The sequence below is a fragment of the Ursus arctos genome, unplaced genomic scaffold (genome assembly GCF_023065955.2).
Source record: "Ursus arctos isolate Adak ecotype North America unplaced genomic scaffold, UrsArc2.0 scaffold_24, whole genome shotgun sequence".
Lineage (NCBI taxonomy): Eukaryota > Metazoa > Chordata > Mammalia > Carnivora > Ursidae > Ursus > Ursus arctos.
The window spans coordinates 92,354-119,853 of record NW_026622919.1 but is presented as its reverse complement, the minus strand read 5'-3'; the positions used below and the strand labels follow the sequence as shown (position 1 = coordinate 119,853).

The 27,500-nt window shown below is 55.1% G+C and overlaps 1 protein-coding gene and 1 pseudogene across 1 annotated transcript; both read left to right on the top strand.

Moving 5' to 3' along the window:
• Positions 1-267: 267 nt before the first annotated feature.
• Positions 268-2,883, top strand: LOC125283228 (28S ribosomal protein S24, mitochondrial-like). The gene is made up of 3 exons (XM_048223060.2): positions 268-305; positions 367-479; positions 1,815-2,883. The coding sequence occupies exons 1-3, from the start codon at positions 268-270 to the stop codon at positions 2,096-2,098; spliced, it is 435 nt and encodes a 144-aa protein (XP_048079017.1). The 3' UTR covers positions 2,099-2,883.
• An 11,542-nt stretch (positions 2,884-14,425) lies between these two features.
• On the top strand, positions 14,426-15,600 carry LOC113250276 (histo-blood group ABO system transferase 2-like; annotated as a pseudogene).
• Positions 15,601-27,500: the final 11,900 nt, after the last annotated feature.

Sequence of the window (27,500 nt, the reverse complement as noted above, 5' to 3'; positions counted from 1 at the left end):
GTTGAGTCCTCCCCAGAGGGCTGATTAGATGGGGAGGGATAGGGTGAGGATCAGTCTTAGGGTCTGTGTTCAGGGGGGCACTGAATGTGTGGGTTAGGGTCCCAGTGCTGAGGACCGAGAGTGTAGGGACCCGGGGGCCCAGGGGCGGGGGACCTTAGGGTCTGAGGTTTGGGGGCAGGAACCCTGGACATGAGGCCTGGGGAACAGGGTGGGAGGGGATGGGGGTTGGATAATCCAGGGTGGATGGGCCAGGATCATGGGCTGAGTATGGATGTCCCAGGGCAGAAGGTGCAGGGGCCAGGAGTGTGAGGGGACCTTGGCTTGGGTCGGTGGGCATGCAGAGTCACGGCCCCTTTCTGCTCCTAGAACTGGGCTCCTCGGAGTCAGAGTGGGCAAGGGGGACAAGTCAGTGACCTATGAGGAGGCTCACGGGCCACGCTACATTGCCCACCACAAGGGCTGGCTGTCTCTGCACACAGGTGAGGGGCCACGGTGCAGGGGGCCCTGAAGATGAAGTTCTCAGCCATGGCTATCACACAAACACCAGATAAACACGTATGAGGGGCTTGATTCAACTGCGTATTCAAGGTTTTCATTCATGGATTTCATATTCGGGAATCACTGTGGGGCGTGGGCGAGCAGCCATCCCCCACACCCTTCCCTGTGGAGGGCACTGGCTTCTTGTTTCTGCTCAGATTGTAAAGGAGTGTTCTTTTCGAGATCCACTAGTGCCCCATGTTTACAGTTTGTGCTGTTTGTCGGTGACTTCGCTGCCTTAAAATGGCCCTAATGCTGGAGTGTGAGGCACCAGAAGGGTGTGACGTACACTGGGGAGAAAGTGCGTGTTAGGTGAGCTTCCTTCAGGCACGAGGTACAGTGCTGCTGGCAGAGCTCAGCGCTCAGCGGCCATGTGTATCAAACAAGGGGTCTTTAAGTAGAAACACACATGAAACAGTTATATATTGATGTGTTGATCAAACTGTCTTAACCCAGGGCATGCAGAAACTTAACCCTGTGTTTCCCCTAGGAGCGAGGGGTCAGTGTCCCTCATTGTCCATGGTGACGTCATAGAGCATAACTACCGGGAACTAGTGAGAATCAGCTGTGTTTTGTTCAGTATGAGGCTTCTCAACCTGGGTGTTTTGAGATCCATCTGTCTAGAGACCTTAAAATACAGATTCCTGTCCCCCACCCTTTTCAGGTTCTGGTTCTAAGGTCTGGGGATGGGAGCGGAGGCTCTTCACGCACACTGTGCGAGCTGTGGGAGTTTCAGGATCCGGGGATCTGGGGATGGGAGCGGAGGCTCTTCACGCACACTGTGCGAGCTGTGGGAGTTTCAGGATCCGGGGACCTGGGGATGGGAGCGGAGGCTCTGCTGTGGGAGTTTCAGCATCTACACTGAGGATCCACTGGTTGAGGCCATGGCCCTGGTCGGTGAGAAAGCTCGTGTCCCTAGTCTCAGAAGTAGCTGGTGGCCTCATCTCTCTGGGCCAAAGGATGGCCAGTGCTTCTATAAGTGGTCCAGAAAAAGTGGGAAAGGGCTAGACAGGAAAGGATCATCTGAGTTCTATGCCCTGCTAAAGCCTCAGTCTTCCCTTGTGTAAAACCAGGATAATTGAGAATACCTCCGTCACAGGATTTGTTTGCGAATGTAATGAAATAACGTACTTTGAACTTCAAAGTGTTGTTCTTTTTACTCCACCTGTAGAAGAAGAGAGAAGCAGCCAGGGTGGGGGCGGAATTGAGTGCCCAGTGCTCTTGGATGTTACCTCTGGAGTTTCTGCTGAGTCTTCGAGGTGCCCTTCTCCTTTCAGGTAACCTGTACGGGGAGGACCATGCTGCAGAGCAAACGGTGGAGGATGTTTTCCTTCAAAAGTTCATGCTGGGCACCTTCCCAGTGTGTCTGGCCGACCCGCGGATCCTAAAGCGCCGGGCTCACCAGTTGAAGGTCTCTGCCCTGGTCCTGAGGCAGCTGCCTGCACACAAGTTCCACTTGCTGTTGGGCTACAGTGAGACTCTGCTGTCCCCCTGTTACAAACGTCCCGTCTGTCTGCACCTCCAGACTGTGCCCTCCAAGGTCGTGTATAAGTACACCTGAGACAGTTTTTTGCATCAGGCTCTAGCCTGGGAAGGACAGAAACGTGTGGGAAAGGAGTGAAGTAGAATGAGGAAATACATCCCCTCACTGTCTCATGAGGATTCCTTTTCAAAGCTGCTGTTGAGTAAATAGACCTTCCGTGCTGTCTTGCCCCTTGGTTTGTCTTTCCTCCTTAGAGAAGAGAACCAGAGTAGGGTTTCTTCGAGGGTGCTCCAAGGCTCCCAAAAGGCTGCCAGTTGTTTGAGCCTTGGGTAATAGCAACAGTGCAATGAGTGTCTTGTCACCTTATCAGGAACTTTACCTGGAGTTCTTTGTTTTCTCTCAGAGTGGAAAAATCCGTTTTTGGTCATTATAAAATAATCAACATTAATTTTTAAAATTTGAAACAATATGGACATGTGTCAAGTCAACCATGAAAGACTCTTGTAATTCTTCCACGGAGAGAACTACTGTGAACAGTTTATTTCCAGATGTACTTTTTCCCTCCAGAAATACCTTAGGGGATACTCGTTGCTTATGAAACAAGCTTTCGATTGAGCACTACTCTGTGCCACAGATGTTCTGAGCGCTTGGAGCCCATCGGCGTACAGAACATTCTGTTCCAAGGGCGCTGCCTTGGTGACAGGTGCATGCCCGTGGAGTGGGCAGGGAGGGCTAGGCAGCACCGACGACTCCAAGAGGTGAGGGAGCTAGACCTCCAGCCCAGCGCGCGCGAGCGTTTCAGGAGGTGGTGCCTGCCCAAGCTGCACCTGGCGCTGGGGGGTGCAGCAGGGACGCTGACCAACCCCCCCGCTGACACTGCTCTTGACCCTCACCTTGACCATGACCCTGCACACTTAACCCTGAGCCTCAGCCTCACACACCCTAATCCCATCCCTGACCTTGACTTGTTCCTTCATCCTGTAAAACCTTGCTCATTCAATGTTTATAGACCATTTTATAGATTATTTAAAGTGTGACTTTGTTGAATTTTTTTTAAAAAACAAACTAATTCTTTTAAACTGTTGAAAGTATAATTTGTTTTTAAAATTCTCGGAGTTGGTGTTAGGGAGAGCAGATGAAGGCCCAGGGGGTCCGGAAAAGGCTGTTACTATTGAATAACCTGGGAAACAAGTATGACTGATATTCCACTTATTTTCAGAAAGAATTTGTGTCAGTTAACAGGACCGAAGCCACACAAAATAGTGCAGTTCAGAGGAAAACAAAACAAGAATCAGAGAAAGAGCCACACCCAGGGACAAAAAACACAGACCGCGGAGGCTGAGCTCGGGCTGATTTGCAGGCTGTAGATCCTCTGGAGCTAGAACGCCCCCAATGCCCCTGGGGTCGCGGGTCAGGCAGAGCGCATACTCTGATGCTGCACTGTGGTAACCAGTGACGAGTCTCCTGGTCACTTCCTCCACGAGACACCCCGAGCCCCGACTACTCCGGCCGGCTGCTCCGAACTCCCATTCCTCTTTCTTTCTTTTCTTTTTTTTTTTTTTTAATGATTTTTTATTATATTATGTTAGTCACCCTACAGTACATCCCCGGTTTCCGATGTAAGGCTCGATGATTCATTAGTTTTGTATAACACCCAGTGCACCATGCAATACGTGCCCTCCTTACTACCCATCACCAGTCTATCCCATTCCCCCACCCCCTCCCCTCTGAGGCCCTCAGTTTGTTTCTCATAGTCCATAGTCTCTCGTGCTTCATTCCCCCTTCTTATTACCCCCCCCTTTTCTTTATCCCTTTCTTCCCCTACTGATCATCCTAGTTCTTATGTTCCATAGATGAGAGAAATCATATGATAGTTGTCTTTCTCTGCTTGACTTATTTCACTTAGCATTATCTCCTCCAGTGCCGTCCATGTTGCAGCAAATGTTGAGAATTCGTTCTTTCTGATAGCTGAGTAATATGCCATTGTATATATGGACCACAACTTCTTAATCCAGTCATCTGTTGAAGGGCATTTCGGTTCTTTCCACGATTTAGCTATTGTGGACAATGCTGCTATGAACATCGGGGTGCATATGGCCCTTCCCTTCACTACGTCTGTATCTTTGGGGTAAATACCCAGTAGTGCAATGGCTGGGTCATAGGGTAGCTCAATTTTTAACTTTTTAAGGGACCTCCACACTGTTTTCCAGAGTGGCTGTACCAACTTGCATTCCCACCAACAATGCAGGAGGGATCCCCTTTCTCCACATCCTCTCCAGCAATTGTTGTTTCTTGCTTTGTCAATTTTTGCCATTCTAGCTGGCATAAGGTGGTATCTTAGTGTGGTTTTCATTTGAATTTCCCTGATGGCTAATGATTTTGAACATTTTTTCATGTGTCTATTAGCCATTTGTATGTCTTCATTGGAAAAGTGTCTGTTCATATCTTCTGCCCATTTTATAATTTGATTATTTGTTTCTCATGTATTGAGTTTGAGAAGTTCTTTGTAGATCTTGGATACCAGTCCTTTATCTGTAGTGTCATTTGCAAATATCTTCTCCCATTCCGTGGGTTGCCTCTTAGTTTTTCTGACTGTTTCCTTGGCTGTGCAGAAACTTTTTATCTTGATGAAGTCCCACAAGTTCATTTTATCTTTTGTTTCTCTTGCCTTTGGGGATGTGTCATGAAAAAGGCTGCTTTGGCCGATGTCGTAGAGGTTGCTGCCTATGTTCTCCTCTAGGATTTTGATGGATTCCTGTCTCACATCGAGGTCTTTCATCCATTGGGAGTTTATACTTTGTGTATGGTGTGAGAGTGTGGTCAAGTTTCATTCTTTTGCATGTAGCTGTCCAATTTTCCAGCACCATTTATTGGAGAGACTGTCTTTTTTCCACTGACTGTTTTTTCCTGCTTTATCAAAGATTAGCTGCCAAAGAGCCGAGGGTCCATTTCGGGGTTCTCTATTCTGTTCCATTGGTCTATGTGTCTGTTTTTGTGCCAGTACCATGCTGTCTTTGTGATCACAGCTTTGTAGTACAGCTCGAAATCCGGCATTGTGATGCCCCCAGCTTTGTTTTTCCTTTTCAACAGTTCCTTGGCGATTCGGGGCCCATTCCTCTTTCTGAGCGCTGTTTGCGCTAATGTGTACTCACTGTTGCCCCTGTGTGGCCACTCTCCAGATTGCACGTGGCAGAGGGTGTTTCAACCTGTCAAATTCAAGGGAGAGTAAGATAGAATAAGTTTGGTCCCTGGATCCCCTAACTCCTAAAAACCATCAAATAATTTATGAGCCGTATTCTAAATCAGAATATATCTTAACTAGATATTAGGGTTCGGGTCAAGTTGCATGCATTAATTATGTAAAGCTTTTTGTATGTCAATCCTACCTCTATAAAGTGTATTTTTAGAAAATAAAATGGGAGAGAATATAGTCACTCAAAGCACTGAGCACCTTACCTGTCTCAGTAAATATGTAAATAAACATAATTATTGTTTAGCCTTAGCTGAGGACCGGGAGCTTGTCCTACGGGTACTTGGCAGGTGGCCTCTGTGGCCAGCTGCCCATCTCCCCGCTGCACCCACACCCAGCTCAGCACATCCTCTGCTGCTCTCAAGAGCAGCCCACACGGAGGGACCAGGTCCAGCTGTGGCTCCCTCCTGTCAGGCATGGCTTGCTTCCGACAGGTAGAGAAGGTGGCCACTCGTGGACACGTGACATTTTCTTTTGGTTACTTGCTATCTGCCTCCCCTTTCTGTCACCGTGGTCCTTAACCTTCAGCTCCTGTGAGAACCTGGGTTTTCAGGGTTCTGATGACATGTCAAAGTGTGCAGATCTGTGTTGCCTTTGTTCCCTGTCCTTGGGTCTGGAGATAAAGGTGAGAAAAGTCATCATACTGTGAAAGCAACAAAAATACATACTAAGTGTGCTCAGCCCTCGGTAGCTCAGACTTGAAGGAAATGGGAAACTGCATACCTCATGTCACACACACCCAGCTTTAGGGACTCATATAAGCATGTACAATGAAATCGTACTGAAGGAAATCTCGTCACTGACCTTTTGCCTTGCAGCAGACAGTTTGGCGTGAAAGTGCCTAAGAAAACGTGTTTTTTAGAGTGTAAATGTAAAGTATGTCTCGTGGGTAGGATCCGTTTCTTTTCAGTGAAGGTGAGATGAGCAGATTCCAGCTGTACTTCCTTCACCACCATCAGGGGTGTGTGTGGGGAACCCCAGAGGGCTGGCCAGCTTGGAGGGGCTTACAGCCTTTGGTCTCTCACTGCAAGGATGGTAGGCGTCCCTGGTGGTCTGGGTCTGGCCAGGCCTGAGGTGAGTGGGGCAGAGGGTGGGAGGTTGGTGACACAGTTTTGCCCAGAGCTGTCATGGCGGATGGTGGTACAGGGGGAACAGAGGGCCAGAGCAGACCTGGGTGATCCCAAGGTGCTGGCTGAAGTCTTGGGCCAGGACAGCAGTTGCTTTTTCCTGGTGCCTGTTCAACTCTTCAGTGACACCGCCCTCTCTGGCCCTGTCATTTCCAGTCTGGCCAATGCACGGTCACACTGACACATGTAACCACACAAAGATATAACTGTGACCATCCTCCTGGAGCGTTCCCGGTCCCCCTGCCCCCTGCTCGGCCGACCCTGCACACCCCCAGTCCTCCTGAGCATCCCCTGTAGTGACACAGCTGAGACCATCCTCCTGGAGCGTTCCCGGTCCCCCTGCCCCTTGCTCTGCCGACCCTGCATACCCTCAGTCCTCCTGAGCACCCCCTGTAGTGACACAGCTGTGACCATCCTCCTGGAACATTCCTGGTCCCCCTGCCCCCTGCTCTGCCGACCCTGCACACCCCCAGTCCTCCTGAGCACCCCCTGTAGTGGCATTTTCACACCATGCTGTCATTCGTTGTCTCTCGGTCTGTCCTTTCTGCTGGGAGTACTCGCTGCTGCCTGGCTGGATGACAGGTAGATGAATGGTTTTGGGATCTTTTGTCCTGGAACAGCAGGCATCCTTCAAAACCCTGATGGGCAGGGTGTGCCCCCAGCCTCAGTGGAGCATGGTGCCCAGGACAAGGGATTTGAGAGTCCTCCCACATGAAGTTTGTTCTGTGAGTTGGATTCCTTCTGATATCATTACATAACCACATAACGTGGCCGTTACTGTGAGACAGAAAGCCTGCTACTGTATTGTATTCTACTTGCATACCGTGGCTAGCAAACAGTGAACACGTGCTCACACTCACACGCTCACACTCACACCTCTGTCTCTGAGCATCACTACCATGTAAACTACAGTGAATTCCCACTGTGCTGCAGACATGTAGATGTGCCATTAAAGGTATAAACAGAGGAGGATGGATATGGAGCTCTGGCTAAAATGATGGAAGTCCTTGCCTATGGGCTTAAAGAAATGAGATTTAACCCAGAAGGCTCTACGTTCTATTCAAAGGAGTGACGTGATAATATCATCTTTAGAACAGGGATCGGCACAGAGTTTTCTGTGACGTCTTCTGTAAAGATTTTCTGTTAGGTGTTGCAATCCATGTGGTCTCTCAGACAATGACTCTACTCTCGCACTGTGGCTCGAAAGTAGCCACAGACCGCACATAACTAATGTGTGTGGCTGTGTTCCAGCCACGCTTTGTTTACAGAATACAGGGGGAGGTCACGTTTGGTCCATGGGTGGTAGTTGCCCACACCCCAGATTTGCAACCTGATGGACGATGGGTGAGAGGGCTCTTGTTTTCAAATGGCAGAGTGGGCATACACGGGGGGGTCCCTGCCTGACCCCGGCCCCTAAATTTGAAAGGAAAAAAGGATGATAGCGAGATTGGCCAACAAGTAACACCCCAGAAATTCCCCTGCATTTATCTGTATTTCTCGAGCTTGCCACGAGATGTTCGTCTGTGTTGAATTACGTGTAGGTATTGTTTTGCTGAATATGTCCCCATTGCCTGGCGGGTATATCTTCCGGGTTATATACCTCACAGACGGTCACCTCGTTCAGGCCCAGACCGTGAGGACATTTATGGATCTTGTGAGTCAGTGGAGGACTTAGTAAGTGTGGGCTTCAGGTCGAGTTTGATTCAGCCCTCAGCAATGTTTTCGAGCACCTGGCTTCCTGGGCCCTCTGGGTCGCGGGCACTGGTCATGCCTCGGATGCTTCTGCAGTCGTGATGGAGAAGCCCCTGGCCTGGGTGGTCCACGGGAAGCTTTACTCTGCAGGTCAAGACCCGAGGTTCCTGTCACCTCATTGGCTGGGACCAGGTCACATGCCCATGGATGAGCCAATCGCTGGAGCCAGGGAGTGGGACCGCGGAGACTGGCACAGGTTGTTAGGTCCTGTGTTGTAATGACTTCTCTAATTGCCGTGGTGGCAATGTCTTCTGAGATGCATTTGTTGATAAAACGAGTATTAATTTCTGGTAGTGAGTGAGTCCAAGGTGCTGGCTTAGTACCTAGCACCTCAGTCCCGGCACCTCGGTACTACTGTACTAATCTGCAGAGACAGTGGCTGAGAATGAGCAAAGTTGATGGAAACGGGTCTGGAATGCACAAGGTAATGGTGTGTGTGTGTATGTGTGTGTGTGTGTGTGTGTGTGTGTGTGTGTGTGTGTGTGTGTTGGAGGGCTGGGGTTATGGGGATTGAGGATAATAGCTCTGACCAATCTATATCTCTAATTTACCTAGGTTCAAGAAGCTGCGAGGAATCCGTGGTGGTTCACCATCAATAATTTTGCAGATGAAGAATATGCCTTTTGCATGGAGTATGGCAAGACTTGTTCCAAGTATTTTCTAGTTGGTACAGACGTCGGGGAGAGCGGCACCCTCCATCTGCTGGGATAGGCGTGAGAGGCTGAGTGCTCTCAAGAAGGTGTCTGGCTTTCACAGGACTCACTGTGAGTCTGCACACAGGACTGACGAGGACAGTTAAAGGTTTGTTCTAAGGCTGGAGTATTGGAAGAATGTGGTGCACCTCGTAATCCTGGGAAGAGGACAGATCTGGAGTCCACTGTGGGGTTGCTTCGTGAGAGCGGTGGTGATCTGCAGCATCCAGCTAACGAGATGTCTGTCCTTTATTAAGTCGTGGGTGTGGTTTCTGTGACTTTGTCCTAACGGCTGAGCTTTCCAAGGAGTAGGATTTTTTTTACATCGCTGTAATATTTGGTCCCCCGAGAGTGGGCAAGTCCCGTTCTGCGGCTGAGAAGTGTGTCTCTAGCGGTTGGAGTGTGTATTACAGGCCTACAGGTAAATGGTGGGGTGGTTACAGTGGTCAGCAGGCTGTTGTTCTTGTTGATTTTTATGGGTGAATTCCGTATGATGAGATGTTAGATCTTATTAATAGGTATCCTCATTAAGTGCCCATAAAGAGTGTTTTTCTGAGTTTAATAATAGATATATTTTTATCACTACTAATAGCCCTCCTTGTACTTGGTAATCCAATGAGCAGTGCATTACAATGTTGCCTGCATTTTATCCGTGTATTGATGAAACTTTGGGTATGGAAAATGTTGGGAATGCTTCCACAAATGCACACTGGCACATCCAAATAATTATTAGTAAAATTTTATTTTTGACAACAAAATAGGAAGTATCCTCCTGTGATTCTTAGTTTAAACCAGGGGAAGGGGCCCTCTTTTGGTACTGGTAATGAGTCCATAGTCCTTCCTAGGGAACATTATCAGATTCTACTGGGAACTTGGTCTTGGTTATTGTGGAAGAATCAGGAGTGGACAAATTATTTGTCTCCTGTTTCATTTTCCATGAACATTTCCACAATATTTGGTTTCACACCTCTACTATTGTGAAATCATCCCAAATTTGGCACCGGCTGGCCCTTCTCTGCCAACAGTATGTTTGAGCCAAGAAAAATGCAGCTTCTGGGTGACTGGGAGACTCTAGGATCAGAATGCTGTCAATAGGCAGTTTCTGTGATCCGAGATTCTGAACTACCTCTTGACACCCAGACTAAATAGATTTCAGATTTATAAACTTCAGATAGAAATTTTGTGTCCATGATGACAGCCAAAGAATATATGTAATCCCTAAACCTAACCCTAACCCCTAAATTTAACCCTAAAACTTAACGTGACCCTAAACCCCAAACTGGAGCCCTGAATACCAAACTTGAAATTGAACCCCACAACCGAACTCTGAACCCAAACCCTGAGTCCAAGCCCTGAACCCTGGACCCAAACCCTAGCCAGAACCCAAATTTCAAATTTGACCCTGAACTTTAACCCCTAAGCCCTAAGTCTTAAATCCTAAACCCCAAATCATAAGCCCAAGCCCTAAACTCTAACTCTAACCATTACCCTCACCCTGGTTCTAAACCCAAACCCTGATCTAGAACTCTGACCCAAACCTGAACCCGAGCCCAAACCCAAACCCTTAACCACACTTTGTTTATGCATTCACCATTGACATTTGCATGATTTCTACCTTTTGATTATTGTGAACATCGTTAGGGTTGGGGGTTAGGGTTAGGGTCTTGGATTGGGGTCAGGGCCAGGCTTGAGATCAAGTTCAGGTCAGAGTGTGGGTCTGCATCAGGGTCAGGACCAGGGTCATGTTCAGTGCCACTGGTTGGGTCAGGGACTATTGTCATTCCATATTGTTTCCAATTAATTGTTCCTTAACTATTTTTGGAGAAGTTGGGGGATATTGGGCTCCATTCTGCTTGAATTTCCAAAATTAAATGGACTCAGCTGGACCCAGGGAGGGAGCAGGTGCTTCCACTGAACGGTGAGCTCACCTAGTCCTGCACTGCCTCCACCACCTGCAGAGGGCGCAGGACCCCAGGTCCCACCCAGCAGCCGGGCATGCGCAGACCTGTGACGGGAGCCTGGCTTCCCCCGGACTCGCTGTGGAGGGCGTGGGGCAGCGTCCACACTGACAGGAGTCCGGCCTCCTCAGGACCCGCTGTGGAGGATGTGGGGCCGCGTACACACAGACAGGACCCGCAGTGGAGGACGTGTTTCCGCGTCCACACCCACAGGACCCGGGTCTGCTCAGGACCCGCCGCGGGAGGAGAAGGTGAGGAGAAGCCGTCTGAGCGGGGACTGCCAAGGGGTCCGTGCTCACAGGAGCCCGCCGAGGCAGGGCGCGCAGTGTAGACGGTGGGGTTTCCGTGGCTTCGTGTGCGGTGCCGTGGGGTCGCTGGCGGGGCTGTGCGCGGGGCTGTGGGGTCTCCCCTCTCTGGGCTCGGATCCGCTGGGCTGGTCCGCGGGTCCGTGTTTACGCGCACACGGATCCGGTTCCGGGGGCTCCGCAGGCAGTCTGCAGTCTGGGAGCCTCCGGCCGCCCACCCGCTGCTAGTGCTCCCCGGGCCTCGGCCCCGCAGGATGCTCCCCGCATCCACACCCGGTCCGGGCTGTCGGTTCCGTGTCTGGAGGTTCGGTAGCGACAGCGCGCGCTCTGCAGACAGACGGCTGTGGGGAGAGCAGGTGTTCTCACGGCGTCGGTCTTTCCGTCCCCGCGTGTCTCCCTCGACGTCTGTCGTCGGTGTCTCACGGGTGTCCGAGGACAGGGCTGTCCGTCTCCCCCGACATCTGTCGTCGGTGTCTCGGGGGTGTCCGAGGACAGGGCTGTGTCCTGTTCGGTATTTCCCGGAGGAGGAGGAGGAAGTTGGGAGGGTTGTTCTGAAGGAAAGTCCCCTGGAGAAAAGCGGGGTCCGGGGTGATGGGGGGTTCTCACCCGCTGAGCTGCAGGGGTGGTGATTTCTGGGATGAGGTGAAACCTGCGTCTTCCCCTTTGGGGCCTGTGACTGATGAGTCTCTGCTGTGGGGGGTTCTAATGTGGGGTCTGTAATTGATAGTTGTTTCTGTAACTGATACTGAATGGTCGGCTCCCCTGCCCAGTGTCCCTTCTTGGCGACCCCAGTCCACTTGACTGAGCCTTCCCTTCATGCATTTTCACAGTTCTAACCAGTTTTTGGTGGAGTGTTGTGGAAATTCCAGATCCCGCTACTTCTCCTGTACCCAGAACATAGGGGCCGCCGATGTCATCCTTCCACAAGTCTCTTGCTAACGTGTGGCCTCCTACCCTGGCGAGTGGCCTCTCCGCGGTGGGTGAACTTGGTCTGGGAGGACGTGGCCTCTATCAGGAAGCTTGATGTGGTCTCTGCTCCTGTGACCTGGTGCTGACCTGGTTGTTTGTAAGAGTACTTGACTCTGCGGTGATTTCAAGGTGCAGTGAACCTGTCACAGCAGAACAAATACGCTTTATCTCCACACTCAGACTCCCCAGCTGTCGTTTCTTTACCACATTTGCCACTTCACACGGGATACTTCAGTGCGTTTTACCCCGAACAGGGACAGGCTCCCGCGGAACCACCACGTAGCCCTGAATGAGGAAATCACCGCGGTTTCCATATTATAATCCAGACCACAGGTCCACTTGAACTGTCGCCACCTGCCCCACTGTCTGAAATGTCCTGCTCCATTCGGATCCAGTTTTCTTCTTCTGCAACTGCTCCCGAGACTTTCCCGTATTTGCACAACCCTGATGGACTTAAGGAGCACAGATGGCTCCAATCTGGGTGGCCTGTCTGGATGGCTTATGTCGCTTGGGCTGTTTTCAGTGTCCGTCCACGTGGCGACATGCATCAGTCCTTCATTTTTTCACTGTGACTAAACATAGTAACATTTACCACTTAAAACATTTCAGGGTCACAGTTCTCTGGCCTTAGCTGAGTTCACATGGTTGTACATCATTCTCTAGAACTTTTTCTTTCTCCCCGAGGGAGACTGTATGCATGAAACACTAACTCCCCATTCCCCTTTCCTCTCAGCCCTGCAGCCACGTTCAACTTTCTATCTCTAGACACCTCATACAGGTGGAATCACACAGTGTCTGTCCTTCTGTGAAAGCCAGCATCTGTCCTTGTTCCTGATTTCAGAGTAGAGCTGTCAATATTCAGACTTGAGCATGGTGCTTGCTATAGATTTATTGAAAAAGATTACCCCTTATTCCTGCTTTCAGGAGTGTTTATATCAGCAACAGACTTTGGATTTTGGTTAGAACCTTTTCTGCATCAATTAATATGACCACATGTTTTTATTTAAAAATTTATTGCGGAGTATAACATTGCTTGTTTTCCGTATATTGAACAACCTTTGAGATGTTTGTGAAGAGACACTTATGATGTACAATATATTTAAGAGCTCTTGGTTTTGCAATTTTTCTGATCAGGCTTCTTACATCTATTTTAAGACAGGTGTAGGGATGTATTTGCTGATTTTGTGATGATTTCATTGGGGTTGGTATTAGTGGTTAGGATTGGTGTTATGGGTTGTTAGGGTTATGGTTGGGTTAGGGTTAGGGTTAGGGGTCTCCCTGTCCTCTTCCGCACAGAGCCCATTCACCTCCAGTAACCAGAGTGATCTTTTCGGAACATAACCTTTGGGCCTCTCTGTGGTTTGCTCCCCTCCTGCCCATCCTCTCCAGCCTCACCCCTCCCACCACGGCCTGCCCCTCTGTGGGCCACCCAGGGGTGTGGTTGTCCCACGTGTGCCTCAGGCCTGAGTCCAAGCCTTTGCATTCACTGTGCCCTCTGCCAGGAGCACTCTTCTCTCCCCCTGCTTCATGTTTGGCTTGTTTCCCCATTGGCTGGGCCCCGAATTGCCCCCTGAGGACCTGACTCATGTCTGCTGGTTGAATGTGCCTGTCCGCTATTTAAATGTAGTGCCCGCCTTCCCGATGTGAGCAATTTGCTAACCTGTCCGTGATGGGGCAGGTGTAAGGACGTAGCCTTAGTGTCTGCATAAAACATCAGTCTCAGAGGGGCTCACCAAACTTGCCTGATGATGGGGGAGCTGCTGTCCCTATGGTGGGGAGCAGGTAGTCCCCTCAAAGGGGGACCAGACATGTGAGGCGGTTGGACAAGACTCCCAACTTCTTGTCTGGGGAGATGTAGACCTGGACCTGGAAGTTTACACCCTTGGATTCAAGGCTGGGGCCTAAGCAAGCTCCTTCTTCTTCCAGAGTTCCTCTTTCCCCTTCCCTGACCATGGGCTGGACCTGATTCCTGACCTGGGGGAGTTCGAGGGTGACCCCTCCTAGGAATACCAGTGGTTTACTGAGGACCTTGTCAGCAGGATGCCCAGTAGCCTTCAAGGGAGGACCCTACAGGAGGTGGAGACAGCTCTGTGGGGGCCAGTGACATCTCACTCAAAACAAATTGGGGCAGGTGGCCGGCCTTGCTGGTTCTACCCAGACTGTAGGGCATAGAAACAAGGGCTGTGCCCCAAGGTGTGCCACTCCTGGCAGGTGGGGACAGGACCTGGGGGTTTGCCCGGGAGCTCAGCACAGGGGGAGTGTTCCTGGCTCCAGCATGCTAGAGCCCGTGTGGGGCTGCATGGGCTTCCAACCTCTTAAGCCTTAGGCACCCCTTTGTAAGATGGGGTGCTGATGGCCCCCATCTCTGGGAGCAGAAGGTAGGGAGGCCCCATGGGCAGACTCACTCAGGAGAGGCCTGGAGAGTGGCTGTTGCTTAAAGCAGCCCAGGGCCTGACCCTTTGAAGAAGGTACACAGGTCTATGGCCCTCAGCTTCGGGGTCCTGTGGCCACCCTCTGGCAGTGACCCTCCTCTCACCCTGTCCCCTGTCCCTGTAGCTATGTGGTCTTCCTGGAGCTGGTCCTGCAGACGGCAAAGAAGCACTTCATGGTGGGACACAGGGTCACCTACTAGGTCTTCACTGACCAGCTGGCTGCTGTGCCTGTGTGCCCCTCTGTGAGGGCTGGAGGGCGGTGGTCCTCATGGTGGACACAGGGTCACCTAGTACATCTTCACTGACCAGCTGGCTGCCGTGTCCGTGTGCTCCTCCGGGAGGGCCAGTGGGTGGTGGTCCTCAAGGTCCACGGTGCCTCATGGCAGACACAGGGTCACCTAGTACGTCTTCACCAACCACCAGCTGCCGGGCCTGTGTGCCTCTCCGGGAAGGCCGGAGGGTGGTGCTCCTCATGGTGGACACAGGGTCACCTAGTACGTCTTCACCAACCACCAGCTGCTGGGCCTCTGTGCCTCTCCAGGAAGGCCGGAGGGTGGTGGTCCTCGAGGTCCGTGGCGCCCCGCGCTGGCAGGATGTGTCCATGCAGCACATGGCGATGATCAGCCGCCTCTGTGAGCAGCGCTTCCTCCGTGAGGTGGACGACCTGGTGTGCGCGGATGTGGACATGAAGTTCCGCGACCACGTGGGTGTGGAGATCCTGTCCCCCCCTTTGTCACTTTGTACCCCAGTTTCTACTGGGTGGCCAATGAGAACTTCAGCTATGCGCGCCGGCTGCAGTCCCAGGCCCACATCCCCAGGCCCCAGGGCAACTTTTACTATATGGGGGCCTTTTTGGGGGGGTCAGTGGTGGAGGTTCACTGACTGACATTGGCCTGTCACCAGGCAATGGGGGTCGACCTGGCCAATGGCATGGAGGCCATGTGGCCTGACAAGAGCCACCTGAACCACAAGCCCACCAAGCCCCGGAGGCCACGTGGGACCTGAGGCTGCTGGGCTGCCCTCCCCCACCCGGGTCATGAAGATGCTGAGATTCGGGCAGTGCCCAAGAATCACCAGGGCATCCAGAACGCATGAGGGGCTCGCCCCGTCTCCGTCAGGGTGGCCTCTCTGAGCGGAGCCATAAGAGCAGATTCCTTCTTCTGTCCCCTCAACTGTGGAGTCCAGCACTGCCCGCTCGGGCATGTCCAGGACCTCTAGCTGCCCCCATGCACAGGAGGCCTGCCTGGGGCACAAGTTCCTTTCTTTGTGGTCAGTGCATTTCGATCATTTCTGGGTCATTTGCAGCTGCGAACGGCTCCAGTTTTATGTCGAATGTTTTTCTGTGTCAATGCTGAGCAACCATCTTTAAAAAGAACAATTGAGGGAAAATGTTTTCTCCCTGGTTCTAAACAGACATCGCCTGGTGAGCTGGGAGCAGCCCTGCAGCAGCCTTGGAGCCAGAACGGGCCCTGGCTGGGTCTTCCTCCCAGTCCCTGCACCTCGCGGCAGCCATGGGCCTTCAGGGTCAGGGGTGCGCCGAGTCACCTCTCAGACCCCCAGTCCCCTGACCACCAGAGGCTGTGACCGCTAGCACGGCCTCCAGGAGCATGGAGCCCTCTGGGTTATTTCTGGTTCCTGCCTTGGTTTTAAATGGCTATTTCTGTGCTGGTGTTTGTGAGATGTGGGCACTGGCTCTGTCTGGATGCGCGTCCTGTTGGGATCCCTCAGTGCCCACTGGAGGGTTTGCACTTGTGGACTCTCTCTGCACTATGTGTTAGCAAGCATTCACTGAGTGCCTACTGTGAGCTCGGTCACCAACAAGGGGCAGAGTGTGAGAGTGAGAACCAAGATACAGGGTCCCTGCTCCAGGGCCCTCCTGGGACTCGCGATCACCCCGTCCTCCTGACTCACTACCTTCCTATTGTGGTGTAGTGGACATACGACTGATACCGTTAAGCACGTTTCAGGGTACAATTCAGTGGCAATACGTACATTCACTGCTCTGCACCTGCCACATCCATCCATTGCCACAACTTCATCGTCATCCCAAACTGAACCTCTACCCACGAGACCCTAACCCCCATTCCCCCTCCCCAGCCCCGGCACCCAGCAGCTCCTTCCACCTCTGTGAATTGGAATGCTCTCCGTCCCTCACGAGTGGGGTCCTCCAGTATCTGTCCTTTAGGGGCTGGCTTATTTCACGTAACACAGTGGCCTAAGGTCTGTCCCCATGAGCCTGGACCTGACCCACTTTTCCCCCAAAGGAGTGGCTCCGCCCTCTCCTGTCTAAGCTGAGCCTCCTCTGCTCCCCTCTGCTCCCCTCATCTTCCTTCTCAGCCTGAAGATGATCCCAACCAATCTGCAGCTTTGAAGACCTATTCAGTGCAGATGCCGGACACACCCCCCCGGGGCCTTGGGCCTCACCTACCCCATCTGTCCATGTCAGGTGCCTGCCCCCCACCCCCAGCCGGCCACCTGCACCTTCCACAGGTGTCCCCATCTCAGAAGAGGGAAACACCAAGTCCAGACCCTTGGAGACCTCAGTGACTTCTTGCTTACCACCAACTGTAGTGAGGTGGCTACTGGAGGGCGCTCGATGTCCTAAACGTTTAAAGGCATATGTGAGTCTCTGCTGCCCAGGGCAACGGGTAACAGTTGGGGCAAACAGAAACCAAGCAGATTCACTGGAAGAAAGGCTGAGTGATGAGGAGTGTTAGGGAATAGGGCCTGGAAGCTCTGACTGTCCCCACCTGACGTTCAGATGCTCCCCAGTTCCTCCTGTGCCTCTGGTGTCTTCCTGGAACCCTGACCTGGCTGTTTTCAGACAGCTCGCCCAGTGGTACCCTCACTTTCTGGGGGGGGAGGTTTGCTGAAATCCGCAGTGTGTCCTGCTGCCCCACCTGGATCACATCGTCTGGGCCATCTGAGGACCCAAGACTGTGGGTCTGTGGCCTGGAGGGATTCTGAGCAGAGCTGGTGGGATGGGAGGGCTGCAAGGCACAGAGTTTCCAGAAAGCTACAAAGCTATCTTCCTACAGTATTTGAATCAAAGCCTTGAGATCTTTAAAATGACAGCAGTGTTACAGCATGGGCCAGAAAAGCAAATGTCCCTGTGCACCCAACACCACCTAAACTATTGGCCATTTCTTGTCACTTGAGTTGAGTACAAAGGATTGGGAGTGGGGACTTGAGGGAGGGGTCCTGGGCCAGACTTTGTGTTTCGGGGACAAAGGCCATCCAATCTCATGCTGGGCCTGAGGCAGGGGCCTGTGTGGAGACCCCAGCTGCAGCCACTGCTGTCTGCTGATGCCCCCTCAGCCCTCCCCAGTGCACCTGCTGCTGGGGGAGCGCCTGCCCCCTCCTCCCTGTGGAGGGTTCTCTCCTGCACCAGCAGTGCCTCCTCCCCTGCCAGTCACTGCCAGCCTGCAGCCTGGGAATGTGGACACCCTGAGTTCCTCTAGCTGCTGGGGGAGCGCCTGCCCCCTCCTCCCTGTGGAGGGCTCTCTCCTGTACCAGTGGTGCCTCCCCCTGCAAGTCACTGCCAGCCTGCAGCCTGGGAGTGTGGATACCCTGATGGCCTCCAGTCCTGGGGACAGAGCCAGTGCATGTGGGACCTGGTCTCCCAGCAGGCCTGAGCACCCAGGCCGCCACGGTGCTTGCTCTCCTTCTGCAGGCTCACTATGCCATGCCCTCCCTCAGGCCCTCTGGGCCCAAGTCCTCCTCTGCTTGGGAACCACCCTCGGCCCATTCTGTACATGCTGGGACTGGGAGTGGGTCATCTGGACCTTCTAGACTCGCGATTCAGTGCCCGTGACATGGGCACAGTCCGGCCTCACAGACTGCTCAGAGGAGACCCAGCGCAGGAAGATGCAGCCCGCTGCAAGGGGAGATGCCAAGTGACCCAGAGTGAGCACACAGGACTTGCACAAAGCACGGGGCTCGTGGGGCCCAGCACAGGATGCAGGCACCTAGCCATGGGTCACGGGAAATCCTGGTGAGGGTGGCCCTGGTGGGGAGGCCACAGAAGGGTTCCAGAAGAGGCAGGCGACAAGGAAGGCAACAGAGCTTCCCAAGGAGGTCGATGGAAGAATCAGAGGATTGCAGAGGCCTTGGGAAGACTCAGAGGTCCTGGAGATGTTGGCTGAATCACTGTCATTTGGTCAGAAAAGGTGTGTCACAAACCCCCATCAACACTGGATGATTTACTCTTCGTTGGGTCTAGGAATCAGTGCGTACCTGCCATGAGAACTCACATTGCATCAAGTCTAGGATATACTTACTTTTCAAGACTAGATTTTTCTAGAGGAAGTGCTAAGCATGGGTCTCTCCATTCTTTTCTTTGCGCAACTCGTCTCTGTTTTCAGGAGCAGATTCCTGGTGCTCATCACCCCTGCTCACCCTGAGGACTGGCCCCTGTCACCACCCACAGTGGATGTGACTGCATGGGTTGGGGGGTGCTCACTGATGAAGCCCCAGTGCTCAGTACACAGCAGGGACCCCAGATCCTCTGCTGAATGAGGGAGGGCCTGAGGGAGGATGGAAGGGGTGGAGGGGAAGGAAAGAGGTGTGGGGGGGGAATGAATGACGGAGTGAATAAATGATGTAGGGAGGGAGGGAGTGAAACCACGGAATTAGGGTCCCTACATCAGGAGCCATTATTTGGGGTGAGGTCCGAGGGCATCATAGTCCGGGCCCTGGATGGTGGCTCAGGGCACGTCCAACTGTCCTCCCAGTGCTGACCATCCTTCTCCTCGGAACTGCTGTCATCCTGGATCCTCTCCACCTCCTCCTCAGACCATTCTGAATGTTCCCAGGAGCAGGGTGGCAGGAGGGGAGTCTCAGGAGGGCTTCCCAGATCCTGTGCCCCAGAGGAAGCTGTGACAGTAGCTACAGGGCATCCTATCATGAGGACTGGGACCGAGGATCCCATCCATCTCCTTGGGCATTAGTGTTGGTGCATAGCCTGCTCTCTCCACCACTGCTGTGAAGAACACTCCTGAAAATACATCTGTGAAAAACTGAGTGAGAGTTTTCAGGGGTGAGTCCGAGGACGAGCGTGCTAGGTCATGGGTGCACCTGTGACCTGGGGTGGGTGCGGCTCACTGTTCTCCCAGACAGGGCTGCCCATCACCCTTCTCTCCAGGGGACCTGCGGGGGACTTCTGTGTCCTCACATTCTACCCAGGGCTGCTGGTCCCCAGACCAGACACCTGCCAGTCTGAGGGTGACCAGTGCTGCCTCCGTAGGGTTTCCTTTGCCGGAGTCCTTCCCCGGGAGCTCCCGCATCTCTGACACATACTCCCCGCGTGCCTATCCTCCCCCTTGGACTTGCATGTGTTTGGTCTCTGTCCCTGTGGAACCCAGTGACTTGGAGCACAGTTTGGACCAGAGGCAGGGGAAACCTTTCTCTGGCCTTGGGTTGTGAGCAATGCTTTTGCCCTTTGTGGTGTGTCTACTAGCTTTCTGCATTTCCCTGGTTTCTGTGTGGGTCACAGGAAGAGCCAGCTGTTTCCTGTCTGAGGTCAGGCCGTGGTGTCCCAGCAGGAACAGGGGTCTCGGCCCTGAGATTGTGCCCATAATTCCTAAAGTGGTCTCTACGATTATGTCTGATCTGTAATCCATCGGGGACTTCAGTATCGAATAAGGGAAATGCTATGTCAGATAAACACAGAAAAAAAGAGTCCCCTTTGAAAATAGGTGGGCAGACACGAAGGTACCTATTGTGATTCCACTTACAGAAACATCCGAAACAGGTAAAGAAACAGAGTAGCTTAGGGGTTTTGAGGGTGTGCGCTGGGGGAGAAATGGGCAGGGAGGGCTTCTCGTTCAGGGACTCCTTTGGGGAAGGAGATATTCTGCAGCAATGTTCTCTGGTGGGGTGGCACAACATTGTGAATATACTCAATGTGCATGACGTGTTCAATTGAAAACAAGTAATTTTACTTAAAACAAATAATAAACAGTATACAGAACATGAAAAGATAAAGTAACAGTCAATATGTACCAGAGAGAAAGAACATAGGGGGAGGGGATGAAACACTCTGGCGGGATGTCGGGTTCGGGTGAAGGAACTAAGGGTAATTGTACAAGGAGCTCTCCCTGCAGGGCTGTGGGCTCTGGATGTGGCTCTGGGAGCCCTGCAAGAGCAGGAGTAGGGACAGGGGTTGGGATAGGGGCAGGGACAGGAGCAGGGACAGGTGCAAGAACAGGGACAGGGGCAGGAGCAAGGGGAGGGACAGGGTCAGCAGCAGTGGCAGGGGCAGGATCCAGGGCAGGAGCTGGGTGAGGGGCAAGAACAGGACCACAGGCAGGGGCAGGGGGAAGGGGCAGCAGTTCTGGCAGGGGAGGGGGCAGGATCTGGGGCAGGATCTGGGTCCAGGGCAGGAACCAGCGCACAGGCAGGGGCAGCAGTTCTGGCAGGGGAAAGGGCAGGAGCTGGGTCCAGGGCAGGAACCAGAGCACAGGCAGGGGCAGGGGAAGGGGCAGGATCTGGGCCAGGAGCTGGGTCTGGGGCAGGAGCTGGGTCCAGGGCAGGAACCAGGGCACAGGCAGGGGCAAGGAAAGGGGCAGCAGTTCTAGCAGGGGAAGGGGCAGGAGTAGGGGCAGGAGCTGGGTCTGGGGCAGGAACAGGAGCACAGGCAGGGACAGGGGAAGGGTCAGCGGCTCTGGCAGGGGCAGAGGAAGGGGTAGCAGTTCTGGCAGGGGAAGGGGCAGGAGCTGGGTCCAGGGCAGGAACCAGAGCACAGGCAGGGGCAGGGAAAGGGTCAGCGGCTCTGGCAGGGGCAGGGGAAGGGGCAGCAGTTCTGGCAGGGGAAGGGGCAGGAGTTGGGGCAAGAGCTGGGTCTGGGGCAGGAACAGGAGCACAGGCAGGGACAGGGGAAGGGTCAGCGGCTCTGGGAGGGGCAGGGGAAGGGGCAGCAGTTCTGGCAGGGGAAGGGGCAGGAGTTGGGGCAGGAGCAGGGTCTGGGGCAGGAACAGGAGCACAGGCAGGGGCAGGGGAAGGGTCACAGGCTCTGGCAGGGGAAAGGGAAGGGGCAGCAGTTCTGGCAAGGGAAGGAGCAGGAGCTGGGTCTGGGGCAGGAACCAGAGCACAGGCAGGGACAGGGAAAGGGGCAGCAGTTCTGTCAGGGGAAGGGGCAGGAGCTGGGGAAGGAGTAGGGTCTGGGGCAGGAACAGGAGCACAGGCAGGGACAGGGGAAGGGTCAGTGGCTCTGGCAGGGGCAGGGTAAGGGGCAGCAGTTCTGGCAGGGGAAGGGGCAGGAGCTGGGGCAGGAGCTGGGTCTGGGGCAGGAGCTGGGTCCTGGGCAGGAGCCAGAGTACAGGCAGGGGCAGGGAAAGGGGCAGCAGTTCTGGCAGGGTAAGGGGCAGGAGCTGGGGCAGGAGCTGGGTCTGGGGCAGGATCAGGAGCACAGGCAGGGGCAGGGAAAGGGGCAGCAGTTCTGGCAGGGGAAGGGGCAGGAGTTGGGGCAGGAGCAGGGTCTGGGGCAGGATCAGGAGCACAGGCAGGGGCAGGGAAAGGGGCAGCAGTTCTGGCAGGGGAAGGAGCAGGAGCTGGGGCAGGAGCAGGGTCTGGGGCAGGAACCTGAGCACAGGCAGGGGAAGGGGCAGGAGCTGGGTCTGGGGCAGGAGCTGGGTCCGGGGCAGGAACCTGAGCACAGGCAGGGGCAGGGGAAGGGTCAGCGGCTCTGGCAGGGGCAGGGGAAGGGGCAGCAGTTCTGGCAGGGGAAGGGGCAGGAGGTGGGGCAGGATCTGGGTCCAAGGCAGGAACAGCAGCACAGGCAGGGGCAGGGGAAGGGTCAGGGTCTCTGGCAGGGGCAGGGGAAGGGGCAGCAGTTCTGGCAGGGGAGGGGGCAAGAGTTGGGGCATGAGCTTGTTCTGGGGCAGTAATGGCAGCACAGGCAGGGGCAGGGGAAGGGGCAGCTGCTCTGGCAGGGGTAGAGGAAGGGGCAGGAGCAGGGGCAAGAGCTGGAGGGTAGGAACAGGAGCACAGGCAGGGGCAAGGGCAGTGGCTCTGGCAGGGGCACGGGCAGGGGCAAGAACAGGAGCACAGAGAGGGGCAGGTGTGGGGGCAGGAGCAGTGCCGGGCTCAGGGGCAGGCTCTCCGTCAGCAGGGTCTCCAGCAGGCTCTTCCTGCACAGCTTCAGGCTCTCCGTGGGCAGGTGCCAGGTCACCCGCTGGCTCCTGGTCTCCTGCTGAAGTTGCTGCAGGCACCACCCCTCCCTCTGGAGCTTCCCATAAACTTGGAGCTGGCTCTAGTTCCTCAGATGGTGGAGCAGCTGTGAGAGGAGAAAAGCTCACCCATGTGCCTGCCTCTCGTGGCCTTTGCAGAGACAGAACCCAGCCCAGGGGCGCCCAGAGAAGCTGCAGCCAGGAAGGAACCCTGACCAGGACGTGTCCCCGACTGCAGTCCACCCACTGGGTGCTCTGAGCCCGGTCCTTGCTCCTGGACCCACACCAGCCTCTGGGGGCTCCTCCCCATGGGGCCAGCACTGACCCATCCCCACACACCACACACACCCAGCCCCAGCCTTCTCACCCTCGGGCTCGGCCTCCGTGGGCTCTGGCTCCTGGATCACACTCACTGAGTGAACGACTACTGGGGACAGTGGCCTGGGCGGAGTCAGAACCCTTCCCAGGTGATCCCCTGTCCCTGCTCCTGGAGAGGAGGGCGTGTCCACCAGCTTCCTCTCAGTGTCATCCGTGGCCTTCTGCAAAGACAGGGACCGGTAGCCGGCCCAGAGGCATCACAGCCCTGCCCGGCTGTCTTCACTGTCCTCCTGCCCAGGCCCCCTGGTGCTCCCAGATCAGACACAGACCTGTGCGTGCACAGCCCTGCACCTGGGATGCAGTGACCCATCCCTGCAGGGCTCGGGATAAACCTTGGGCAGAAGGGCGTAGCCCCCACACACCCTGTCCCACCCAGCCAGGCTTGACCTGGGGTGTGAACATGACCTGCCCACTGGACATTGACCCCTCATCAGCCTGCTCCTGCTCGGAGTGGCCCCACCCTACAAGACCCCTCTTACACACACACACACACACACACACACACACACACACACACACACACACAGGGAGGGGACCTGGGGCTGCACAGTCGGATCAGAGTGTGTGGGGCTGGGCTGGCCGGCTCTGGGCCTCATGGTGTCACCTTTCGGTCCTTCCTGCCAAATGGCCAGAGGCGTCGGGGAGCCCTGACGCGACATCCCCAGCGAGGGGAAGTGTTTGCAGGGCGCGCTTTCCTCAGCCTGCAGCCTCCAGACTTGGGGATGCAACACGCAAACATGTTCTTCGTTCGAGGATCTCCAACGAAATGAGCTGGGCAGGGGGCTGGCTCTGGAATGTGGGTGCCTGGTTACCCGGGTTCCAAATTCTGTTGGGGTCCGTTGTCAGGGAAGTGAGGTCACCACTGCCTGGGGCTCCCTTGCCCGACTTCCTTCTCCTACAAGAGCCCCCAAGGGCCCCCCTCCCCCAGCTGCTCTATGCTCACCCTCCCCCCCATGGCCCATCCATACAGTGACACCCACACAGCCCACCCACAGCCCCCAGGGGGCCTGGGTGCAGCCAGTGTCCCTGCTGTGACGACACAGAGCTGGTTTCAGACCGGGCTTCTGCTCGTGACCAGGGCCGTGACCCTGGACAGACCCTGTGCCTCTCAGGGCCTCCCCAGGCTCCCCATCTGCACAGTGGGGTGTTCTGGCTTCTACTTCTAGGGACACCATCAGGGGTAGGACCTCTACATACATTCCGTATCTGCTATCACAGGAGGCTGGGGCACACACTTGGCAATGCAAGGATGAGCCAGGGGCTGGGTGGGGCATGGAACACAGCTCAGAGGGGCTGGGTCTGCTCTGGGGTCCAGGCAAAGCCACCCCTTTGTCCCAGGCCCCGTGGGAAGGTTGCAATGAATGGGTTCTGACCTTGTCCTCTCACGACACAGACTTCCAGGGGCTCCCATTAGATTTAGGCTCAGGTCCCTGGGCCTTGTCTGTGCCCATGTGCGGGGCAGTCTCCACAGTGGTTCCCAGGCATTCCCGAATCCTGGTCACACATCCCTGGGGAGTCCCCTCCCCTCCAGGGTGGATGGCCTCTGTGACTGCGCTCTAAGGAACAGAATGGAGCAAAATGATGGGATCCCATTTCCAAGCTGATGGAGGAAAGTCTGTGACTTCTCCTGGTTCCCTCTCTCCTGTGTTCAGTCTCTGTCTCTGTCTCTGAGTGTCTCACAGGAGCAGGATCTGCGGGCTCCGGGGACGATGTGAGAAACCTCAGAAGTCTCCCTTGTCCCTGTTTCCCTTTCCTGTCCTGGTGCTCAGTTCCTTCCTCAGGCCTCCTCACCATGCCCAGAGCACTGAGTCTGGAACCTCTTCCAAATGGGAACCCTGAGGCTGCACCTAGGAGGGTCCTGACCTTGGTCCCCCGACCAGTGGTCAGTGCTCTGCCACATTCTGCATACCCAGGTCCTCAGCCCCCCAAGCCCCCAGGCTGCCCTCTGCTCAGAAGAACCTCGAGGGAGTACAAAGCATTTTCCCAGGACTGGGAGCACAGTGGGTCAGGGACGGAGATCCAAGGCCAGCAGGCTCTTCTACAAGCCTGTGGGATCCTGGGGACAGCCTGTCTCTACAGCCCAATTGACCATAGAGTAAGCTGAGCCCCCTCTGCACTAGGGGGGGTGTCTCTTCCTACTTTCAGGTGCCCAGGGAGGTGATGGACACTGGACCCTGACCCTGTCCTCTCCCAGTGCCCTGGCAACCCCCCTGGGCCCCTTGGGGACCCCCTGACCATCAGCCTCGTGTGTCTCCCCTCCCCATGCTATGGATCTGGGGTATTGCCAGGAGTCCTGATGCCCCTGCCCCCATGGCCCAGCTCTCTCTGACCTCTTTCTTCTTTTTGTCACCACCTCGCTCCCAGGGTGTCCTCCCCTTCTGACCCCCAGCTGGGCAGTCAGAGTGTGTGTGTGTGTGTGTGTGTGTGTGTGTGTGTGTGTGTGCACATGCCTCTACCTGCCTGGGGATGCCCAAGGTCATGTCCCTGCATGGGATGGGGTGGGGAGCTATCCCCGAGGATCTGAGGGGCTCTCACCCCCAAAGCAAACCTCATGGGAGGGTTAAGGCTGGCCTAGGACTGAAGAGAAGCCCTGCTCCTTGGACTCTGCACCCCTCATTTGTCCTGGGCCAGTCCCTGACTCTCTGGACCCCAGGTTCCCAACTGTCCCTGAGGGTTGGACATGGAAATGCTTGAATGTGGCCGCTCCTCTGGGGTAGGTGGAGGACAGGTGTACCAGGCACACAGGCCTCTCCACTGAGAGGGTCAGGTGTGCACAGGGGACCTGCACACAGCACGTGTATCATGACCCCGCCCTGTGACGGACGTGCACGAGACCCATGGCTCCACACCTGACTGGTCCCCCATGTTCCCTCACCACTGCCGAGTGCCCTGTGGCCCCAGAGTCCGCTGAGCCCCAGAACCATGCCCACCCTGGGCAGCAAGCTTCAGGGTGCAAGGCCAGGTGGGTTGGACATCTGGGGACACAAAGGTCACTGAATAGCCCCCCACCCAGCTGGCCTGGAATGCAGACTCCCTCCCAGGGTCTAGCTAAGTGCATGGCTGGGCCAGGGGACCTGAAGGCAGCAATGGAGGCTGACTCAGGGCAGGGAAAAGATCAGTCCGCCCCTTCTCCTCTCCTCATTTTGCCTAGTCTCCCTGGCAGGACCTAGAACGAGGTCTAGCCTGCCCCTGGTGGCAGCCCTGGCTAGAGTCAGAGGGGTGGTAAGGAGGCCAGGTAGGAGGGGCCCACCACCAGGATGCCTGAGCGTGAGGGTGTTGTTACTATAATGAGGGACCCCGTGGGCATTCAGGGATTTCAGCCCTTTTTAGACATGAGCAGCATCCCCAGAACTGAGCCCCTGCCCCATCCTGTCCCCCCACGAGGCCCTGCATCCTCCCCAGCCCAGTCCTTGACTGCAGCCAGTCCTCCCTCCAGCTCCAGGAAATCCAGCTGCTCAGGGGCTGCAAAATTAAGCTGGATACTGAGCAGCCCTATGGGGACTGGTTCCGGGTCTCAGAGCCCCACAGTGAGGAGAGGTGAGGCCAGGCAGGTGTGGGGAGAGGACAGAGTGGACTCTCCCTGGGAACCATGGCTCCCTGGTCAGCAGAGACTCTGTTGCATGCTGGCCCCTAGGGCACCCAGATTCCAGCTCCCGGGCAGGCTCTGGGAGGGAGACCAGAGTGTGGCTCCTGCTAGCTCAGACGTGTCACTCTGTCCTGTAGCTACCGCCTGTCCCGCCAGCTGGACTCCCCCTCCTAGTCGACCAGCAACACCTTCAGAGCCAAGAAGAACAGGCCGTCATCAAACTCAGGGACCAGTGAGTGGCTGGGCAGGCAGGGGAGGGCTCACTCTGGGTTCAGGGAGTCTCTGGGTGGGCTAGCGGGGGCTTGGGAGGGCTGGCCTCCAGCTTCTCTGCTGAGCAGCCCTGTGACTGGAGCCATTTGCCTCCCCTTTCTGGGCCTCGCTCTCCTCCTGTGTGCAATGGGGTGATGCTGAATGATCATTCCCATGGCAGGAGCATGTGGGGTGCTGGTGATTGACCTACGCTGGGCACAGAGCCTGGATTGCAGACCACTGTGGGGGATGGTGAGCAGGGTCACCAGTGAGCACCCCTCCCTCCAAAAGCAATCTAGCCCCTCCATGCAGCCGCCAGGCCCCTGGCTGGGAGCCCAGGAGCAGTGGCAGACCACACTTCTGACACGAGGTCCATGGGTGGCTGTTCTTTAGGAGTGGGGACGCAGTGGGGAGCCCTGGGAGCACGAGGACAGCCCCTCCCTCTGAGGGAAGGAGAGCAAGGAAGACTTTCCCTGGGGTCCCCCAAGGCCACGTAGGAGGGGAGGAGGCTGTCCCCATGCCCAGACAGCCCTTCCCCAGCACCCACTTACCTAGTGGGGAGGGGAAGGCGTCCTTGCTGCACACAGTAAATCTGGACTTGAAGAGTACATGGA